The 9,046-nt window shown below is 46.9% G+C and overlaps 1 protein-coding gene across 1 annotated transcript; it reads left to right on the forward strand.

The window, feature by feature from the left end:
• Positions 1 to 1,655: 1,655 nt before the first annotated feature.
• On the forward strand, positions 1,656 to 6,434 carry bcap31 (B cell receptor associated protein 31). The gene is made up of 8 exons (XM_023341623.1): positions 1,656 to 1,776; positions 2,452 to 2,551; positions 3,163 to 3,263; positions 3,342 to 3,486; positions 4,614 to 4,749; positions 5,309 to 5,435; positions 5,503 to 5,603; positions 5,732 to 6,434. Exons 2-8 carry the CDS (start codon positions 2,460 to 2,462, stop codon positions 5,756 to 5,758), a joined length of 729 nt encoding a protein of 242 aa, XP_023197391.1. The 5' UTR covers positions 1,656 to 1,776; positions 2,452 to 2,459; the 3' UTR covers positions 5,759 to 6,434.
• Positions 6,435 to 9,046: the final 2,612 nt, after the last annotated feature.

Raw genomic sequence — 9,046 nt, forward strand, 5'->3', positions numbered from 1 at the left:
AACTGATGACTTCACAAAAGCAAACTACCAGCTGGATCAGATCCTCAGATCCAGGCCTGGAGGGCCGCTGTCCTGCAGCTGTTAGAGGCGTCTCTTCTTCAACACACCCGAGTCAAGTAATGAGGATGTTATTCTGGAGAACCCGACTGCACTGAGGAAGTGATTCAGCTATTAGAGTCAGGTGTGTTGGACCAGGGACACATCTACAGGTCGCCGGCCCCTGAGGTCTGGAGTTGAGGAGCCCAGTGCTAGATGAGGAATTAAAATAAAAGGCATAGAACTAGTTCCCATATCAGGAACTTAACATATTAAAAACAGTCATTGTCCACAAAAAAGAAAAAAAAACTCAGCAGATGTAGGTAATGAGCTTCAGAATTAATTAATTTTTAAGTGATTTTATTTCAGAAGAGATACTGACTAGAGGTTGATGACATGAGACCCTAACAAGTCCAAACCAGAACTTCTGGAAGTCAGAACCAAGACCAAGACCTGGAGAAAGTCCTGCAGGTCTGGAAGGGGCTGGGAGCTCCACCTTCACCGGGTCACACAGAACATCTGGTGACACTATGCAAGAGAAAACTTGTACTGATTAATCCACAAACATGTATATTGTAGTAGATCTTTCAAAAAGTCTGAAGTAATGATTGTCTCAAATTCATATAAACAAATCCAGTTTTGAGACTGAGATAATCCAGTACAGATTACATCATCAATGCTTAATGTTTAGACATGGCTTTCAAATATAAGACAGATCAATCTGCTATTGCACATCAATGTGTATTTTGAAGATGGGGACATATTTTGGCATATTCAGATATGTATGATAAGTTAAGAAAAAATCACTTCGTGTTTCTCAAAAGCACGACTTAAGTGAATTATTACATTGCTATAATTAAAGGGTCAGGACTTTATAACAATTCATAATATAGAAAGACTATTATGGTGTGGAGAACAGCTTCTGTGCTGCTAATTACACAGAAACCGGAGCTGCTACCGGCAGGGGTCTCAAACTCCAGTCCTCGAGGGCCGCAGTCCTGCAACTTTTAGATGTGCCTCTGCTGCACCACACCTGAAAAGAATAATTTCCCTGCTGGGATGAATAAAGTAATCCTATTCTATTCTAATAATTAGGTCTCTAGGCTCTGGAGAACTGATCTACACAAGCAGGAGGTAATTAAGCCATTTCATTCCAGCGTTTTGTACCTGTGGCACATCTAAAAACTGCCGGACTAACTGCGGCCCTCGACGCCTGGAGTTTGAGACCCCTGGACCAGTATAATGAGGGGTTTTGATTTGTGATAAATGTGTCCGAGTGAGACATCGCTGTTGTTAAGCTCATCTCTGGTCAAGCGGCGATGCTTTCTGTAGTCAGTGTCTCCCTCTGCTGGTGGTTGAAGGAAGCAGCAAACAGGAAGCTGCTGGTAACACGTGGTCTTAATGGGCCGTTTGACAGCCAGCGGTACTGACCCAGTTCGCCAAACTGGACCAGAACCAAACCACAGTTTCAATGAGAAAAGAGAATTTAATTCAATCTACGTTCTATTATATTTTAAATTAAATACGTTAATTCAAAACAAGCTAATAAAACTAATTGCAATGTTTTTGTTTATGACCCGCCCATTTTCTCGGTTTGTCCAATCAGCGCCCAGGGTGAGCTGGCATAAACGTGCCAGGAAGTACTCGACATAGCAGGTTAAGCTAACGGCTAATAGAGCAGCCAGCAGTCCGTTCGTTCCCTCTCTGATTCCGGTTCTGGTCCCGGTTCTGCGCTGTAAGGTGAGTCAGGGACGCTGAAGGAGGGCTGAAGGAAATATTACTCAGAGTTCCACGGCCAGGTCCAGTATTGTCAAGGTTGCCGGATCCAGCAAATAGACGGAATCAGTTGATTAAAGCATCACTCGACAGTTTGACTTTAATTTTCAGGAAATAGACTGAGCCGGATCCAGTTTAAAGCTTCTTCGGGGAACCAGTCCAGGTTCTTGTTCCCTCGGAGTTCTGGAGCTGAAGGAAGCCTTCAGGCTGCCACACCTCCCGGGAAATGATCCACTGGACCCGGAACATTCCTGGAGAACCGATTCTCCAGAACCACAAGAAATATTCACACCAGGCGCCTCCTTGATTTGCTCTGTTAAAGTATTTACACCCTGAACCTACTAAAAGGATATGTAGGGTCACTGAGAATGACCTTTGACCCCCCCCCCATTGCCCTGCTGAGTTGATTGAATTCAGACTCAGAGGTTTTGTAGGTCAGACTTTGGCTAGGCCACTTGACCTGGTGGTGGCCTTTGACCTGGAGATTTTGGTCTGAATGACCGGGACCAGACTAACCGTTCTGATCGGGTTCTGGTCCGACTACACAAGGAAGCTCAGAGATTATCGGATCAGATCAGGAATGGTTCTGAACCAACTGGACTGATGTGGTTCTGATGGGTCTGTCTCTCTCCGGTCCAGGAGTCCAGATGAGTCTCCAGTGGACGGCCGTGGCCACCTTCCTCTACGCCGAGGTCTTCCTCGTCCTGCTGCTCTGCATTCCCTTCGTCTCACCTAAGAGGTCAGTCACCTAGATCTGCTGCACCTAGATCTGCTGCTGCATCTAGAACAGTGGAGCCCAAAGTGGGTCCTGGAGGTCCGGCATCCTGCAAGTTTTATTCTCTCCCTGGTACCAACAACCTTCTCAGCAGGTCAAGGTTCTCCTAAGGCCTCTAAGGAGCCATCATTGGATCCAGGTGTGTTAAACCAGGGAGAGACTAGAACATGCAGGATGTCGGGCCTCCGGGACCGACTGTGGACCCCCCTGATCTAGAAGCTTCCAGAGAGAAAATGGCTCTAATAAAATAATTCTGGTTCTGGAGGACGTTGAGTCCAGACTGAAGATCATTTATTGTGACTTCAGTACTATTGAGCACATCAGCAACGCTGGTTGCTGGAACCCGACTCTTTCGGGTTTCTTTTGTGCTGTCGTCATGGTGAATCGCGTTATCTGCATGCCATTGGTCGGGGCTTCCTGTTCTCTGGACTCAGAGTTCAGTTACTCTGAGTTCGTTTCTCCTGGTCTGAAACTGAAACCCTGAGAATTTGAGCTGGGTATTTTTACTCTTTCTTTCTGAACCGGGAACTGGACTCATCCCGGTTCTGACCCAGTTTTTCTCCTGGTGCGTTCAGGTGGAGTCGGATCTTCAAGTCCCGGCTGGTGCAGACCGTGGCGCTCTATGGGAACACCTGGTTCATGGTGGCCATCGCCATTCTCGTCTTCCTCCTCATCGGTACATCGGCCTGAACGCTCCCGACCTGGCTGGTCGCTGGTCTGTTGCCGTGGTAACGTGGTGTGTGTGTGTGTCCAGACGCGTTCCGCGAGGCGAGGAAGTACAGCCTGACGGACAAGGTGGACGTGACCAACAACCCAACGGCCATCGAACACATCCACATGAAACTGTTCAGAGCGCAGAGGAACGAGTACATTGCCGGCTTCGCCCTGCTGCTCTGCCTGTGAGACACACACACACACACACACACACACACACACACACACACACACACACTGTCCATCAGCCTGGGCCCGCCTGCTGCTTTTGGTTCATGTGTCCTACCAGTAGAGGGCAGCAGCAGCCCGCCTGCTGCGTTGCAGCAGCTGCAGCATGTGATTCTGCAGCTGCTGCAACCCGAGTCTGGGAGGAAGTTCTCCTGCGCCGGGAGTCAGGAGGAAACGCGTGGCTGGAACAGGCGCAGCTGCTGGGAGTATTTCGGGGCTGTGATGTCATCGGCGGCCATATTTGGAGCGGAGGAAGCCCTTTCTCTGCCGCTCCGCTTCTGGTCGGAACGACCCGATAGGGTTCCCGGCTTGGAGGATGGAGAGGAAGCCGCCTTGCTGTTTGGATCAGTTTCCAATCTCACAGCGATCCATCCGCCGCTGAAAGTAGTCCCAGTGCTCCCAGTGCTGGTCCCAGACTGGAGGGAAAGGCCGCGGAGTCACTGTAGCCGACATTCAGTTTTAATGTTTCATTTCATGTTTCTGACGCTGAAAGATCTTCAGATGAACATCATCTACACCAGACTGGGAGCAGCTGGACCTTTACAGTCAGACCAGAACCATGTGGGGAGTCGGGTCAGAACCAGCGTTCTGTTTGGACATCCAGCTGAGCTGCTGGAAATGATGGCAGCGGGTCGGCGGCGTCGCAGCATCTTTGCGTTGTGGAGCGGAAACCTGCCACAAATAGCTGCAGCTGCCTGAAGGCCCCTGAATGCATCAGCAGGCAGATATTTACAAGCTGCACGTGTTCCTGGGTCACATGACAACATGGCCGCCTCCTGCTGACTCCACGCAGCTGTTGCATTGTAGAGACCACAAATTTACATACTCCCAACATGAACACAGCGCTGCCTCCTCCTGACGAGTCAAGTTATAGAAACATCGGCGTCCTCGCCTGCTGCTCCCTTCCTCTTACTCACTCTGACATCATCGCCTTCAGCACTGTGTGTGTGTGTGTGTGTGTGTGTGTGTGTGGGTGTGTGACCCTCAGAGCCTGGAAATGTCAGCGATGACTGGATGTGTTTCAACCCCCTGATCCCAGGAGAGTTCATGCTGCTGACTGACTGTTGGTGTGTTTGTGCTGCAGGCTGCTGCGGCGCCTCGCCACGCTGCTGTCGCAGCAGGCCACCCTCATGGCGTCCAACGAGGCGTTCAGGAAGCAGGCGGAGGGCGCCAGCGCCGCGGCGCAGAGCTTCATGGAGGAGAACGAGGCGCTGCAGGAGGTGACGACCGCCTCTTCCTCCTCTCTGGTTCTACGGGTCGTCTGAGGCGGATCGGCGCCGGCGATGCCGCAGACGGTTGGCGTGTTGCTGCCAACACGACGACCGTCTGCTGCCGGGTTTCCGTCGACGCTGATTTCTGAATGTTTTGAATTGTGGCGTGGATGGAAACGACTTCCTTCTCCTCACAGAAACGTTTGAGCTTCTTAGATGGATGGAGTTCAGATTGCAGCGTCGCTCAGGTCAGCTGGAGGGCAAAGGTCACAGCTGGAAGTCCTGAAATGCATTCAGCTACTCAGTCCAGTTAGTGCAGTCCGGTCTGTTTGGTAGCAGATGACATCATCGTAACGAGCCAATCAAAAGCGCAGGTTTGAATGGGCGGAGACGGGCCAGATTAAACAGATTATTGTTTAATCCAGGAGGTAACAGGAAGTCAGAGGAGCAGTTGAGATTAGCAGCTGATGCTAGTTTAGAGGAACTTTCTGGATAAATCAGAGCGAGTGAATGCGTAACGTTCGGGTCAGTCAGGACGTTAACGTTTGTGTTCCCATGTTTTCCTCAGAAACTGCGTGAGGCTGGAATCGAACTTCCAGAAGCCGGAAAGAAAGGAACGGGAATCCAGGAGGAGAACAAGGTTCTGAAGGAGGAGCTGAAAACCCTGAAGGAGCAGCTGCAGGACACCAAGAAAGGTCAGGAGGTCACATGAGAGCTGAAGAAACTTTAAGGTTTAATCTGACCTCTGATGTTCTGATGCAGCTCTTCAGAAATCAGACAGCGACGTGACGGCGATGAAGAAACAGGCTGAGAACCTGACGGTGGAGTACGACCGGCTGCTGCAGGAGCACAGCAAGCTGCAGGCGAGTTCCTCCAGTCAGCGGCACACCGAGGGCCCGGCAGGACCGCCTTAAATCAGTCAGACCGCCTTAAATCAAAGAGAATCTGACCTCCCATGTAACGCTGTCTTTGCCCTGCTCTCTGCCTGCAGGCGAGCAGCGACAAGAAGTCCGACTGACGATTCGGTTCCAGCCCGTCGTCTTCATCGCCGCTTCAGACGTTTGCAGCTTCGACGTCATCATCCTGCTCTGATGTCGGTGGCCATGCTGCGCTGTGATTGGCTGATCCCTCTGTCTTTTTACGTCTCTTCTTGAGAGCTTTCTGTTTCCTTTTATGTTTGTAACCAACGTGAAGCTGCTGACCTCTGACCTCTGAGGACAAACGTGACTCCAGATTATGTTTTCTGCAGGAAAAGATTCATTCCAAAATAAAAGCATCAGCCATAACGTTTGAAGCATTGTGCTTTAAGATGAGAAAATGTCCTTCAGTCTAAAGCGGTTCCTTGGTTCTGTTGTGGCTGTTTGGACCCGTTTCTGTCTCCAAACAGAACCAGGCTTGGTTCTGGATCAGTTTGGGCCGAGAAACATGACAGTTTTTCTGACTTATTGATCAGATTTTTGTTTTAATGGTAGAATATAATAAACTTGTTTCTGTTCTTCTTCAGAGTCTGTCTGGTTCTGGTTCTGGTGTCTGAGATGCCACAGAATCTCTTTGGTTCTGATTCTTCTGAGTTCTGCTCTTTAGTTTTTCCATCACTTGGTGAAGCTGAGGCGTTTTGAACGGCGCTGCGCTCTGATTGGCCGGACGGTTGTGACAGAAACAAACTAATAAACACTTCAGTGATTTAAAACAAAGTTGTTGTTTCACTGAGAGGAGATGTGATGAAGGTTTGCTGCCGAGTTAAAATTTTACCTAAACAGATTAATCGTCATGGAAACGGCTCTGCAGATGAGAAACTGAGTTTCAGGTTAAACATGACGGCTCGTCCTCCTCCTCCTCACACCTGAAGTGTTTTAAATGTCTGGGGCGTGCCGTGGTGGCGTAGCGGTTAGCGCGACTCATATTTGGAGGCCTTGAGTCCTCAACACGGCCGTCGCCGGTTCGACTCCCGGACCCGACGATATTTGCCGCATGTCTTCCCCCCTCTCCTTCCCCGTTTCCTGTCAGCCTACTTTTGTAAAAAGGGACACTAGAGCCACAAAAGACCCCTGGAGGGGTAAAAAAAAAATACACACGTCTGTTTCTACTGCCTGATGGCCGCTGAAGGGTCAAAGGTCAGGATTGAGTCAGCTCCATGTGATCGAGTAATTTTATTTTATCCCTACATTAATATAAAAACATGAACACTAACAAAGAGATGAGAACATTCACATTTACATAAATATGTATTTTGACATGTTTTCACAGTAATCGTCAGTTTTGTGTTTTCTGTTTGCTCTTGGCACAGATTAAATGGCTACATTTAAATATTTTCCACGTTACTGAACAGACTGGTTGATTTATCCAGGCATGCTGTCATTAATGTTTAATTGTCATTTTCTGATGGTTTGTTTGAACTCGCCTGACAGCAGTGAGCTCTGATGCTAACTTTATATAAAGAACTAAATATCTGGCAGTTTTCTTAGTCTACTTCATTCACCATTTGTTCAAGACTGGATGTTAGAAATCGGTCAGTGTGCTCCAGACCTTTAATACCAAAGATTTTTTTATCGTCACGTTAGTCGTCTCTCAGGTTTTAAAAATTGGCTGACAAGTTTAAAATCTGGCTGTGAGAACTGGACATGAAGTGGGAACCTTTAGTCCACATGCTTTACTGGAGGAGAGCGATAGAGACTGCATGGTGTCTAACAGATGTACGTAGCTCCAGACTTTCTGGGAGCTGAAATTGTATTTTTAGCGTCTCAAAAGACTTAAGGATGTCCCTGTCATGTAGAGATTCAAGAAACAAAGTTTTTCTTCAGATCCACAATTTCCAAAGAACATGGGATTTACCAAAGCAAAGTCTGAGATGAATCCTGTGGAGGTCAGAGTTCAAATTTAGCAGCTATGCCACTTTTCTCCACACCTCCTGCAGAATACAAAAGGTAAGAGCAGCAGGGATGCTGCAGTATTTCACTCAGCTGTAGAAAGGTTTTTCTTTGACTCTAATATTTGGGAAGCTTTACTTTTACTTTTTTACGGCTCGCTCCTGCAGAGCAGCTGGTAGATCATGTTCACTGATTCGTTTCTCCTGTCGCAGTGAAGATCGAGTCTGGTAGGAAGAAACGCTCCAACAGTGAGATGTGAAAGAGGATAAAAACTCAATTTCACGTTTACAGAGACAGGCTGAAGTTATCGCTCCTCACTAAAACACTAAAACACATTCTGGGAGGAAATCATAAAATCATGAACAACGCTGGAGCTTTATTAGCAGCAGCTGAGAGGATCACTAACCCTCCTGTGTCTCTAACAGCCTGCAGAGAATTACCAACATCTTTACAGAGGAAATTCAAAAATCAGGATCAATCTGCACATCCACACTAAACCCATCACTCATGCTGTAGCCAAGCAACAAATGCAGGAAAAATGACTCGATTTAAACACTTAACTATAAAAACTTGGAGGAAATTATAAATCCATTAAACTCCTCTTCCTGCTGTCTGGATATCCTACATCCACCTTTCCTTCATTTCAAATGATCTGATCTGAGGTAAAGGTAAAAGGTCATTTTATTTCTATAGCATATTTTCAGTAACAAGGCAATACAAAGGTAATTACAGGAATTAAAAGGAAATACAAACAAAATGACAAACCAAAGGAAAGAGCAGAATTAGAAAAAGAAACTAATGTTGATCTAAAGTAAATAAACTAGATAAACTAGATACTCCTGTTCAGGGTTGGTAGATAAGTATAAATATTGTCTGGACTTTCTAAATGTGCTCTAAATTTGTAAAAGTAATGAGTACTCCACAGTTTCTAAGTAATAAAAACTAAATGTTCCTGTTCTGGATGAATTTATTTTTCTGGATTCTAAGTTTGTTCTAATTCCTTTTCTTGGTTGCAATAATAGGAGTTTCTCTGCACAATAATCTAAAAATTAATCTAAGAAGTATAATATTGATCTAAATAGTGAGTACTCTACAGTTTCTAAATAATAAAAGGGGAATTAAATAAAAACAGGAAAGGACACATTGGGACAAATGGCAACATTCAGACAAAACAAAGTGCAAAACAAAGACATGAGTGAAGGAAGTGACATCACAGGGCCATGAAACCTCGTTGCTCAGCCTCCTGGCAGAAGTCCGATAAGATGTTGTTATCAAGGCTTGATGTCCTTGGGAGCGCTCAGCTCCACAGCTGCATGGATAACAGGAGGGGCTGAGGTCACATGTGGGGTTCCCCAAGGCTCCATCCTGACCCTCTGATTCAATATCTACAAGCTCCCACTGGCTCAGGGTATAACAGGAAATAAGATCAGTTACCATGA

The sequence above is a fragment of the Xiphophorus maculatus genome, chromosome 1 (genome assembly GCF_002775205.1).
Source record: "Xiphophorus maculatus strain JP 163 A chromosome 1, X_maculatus-5.0-male, whole genome shotgun sequence".
NCBI lineage: Eukaryota > Metazoa > Chordata > Actinopteri > Cyprinodontiformes > Poeciliidae > Xiphophorus > Xiphophorus maculatus.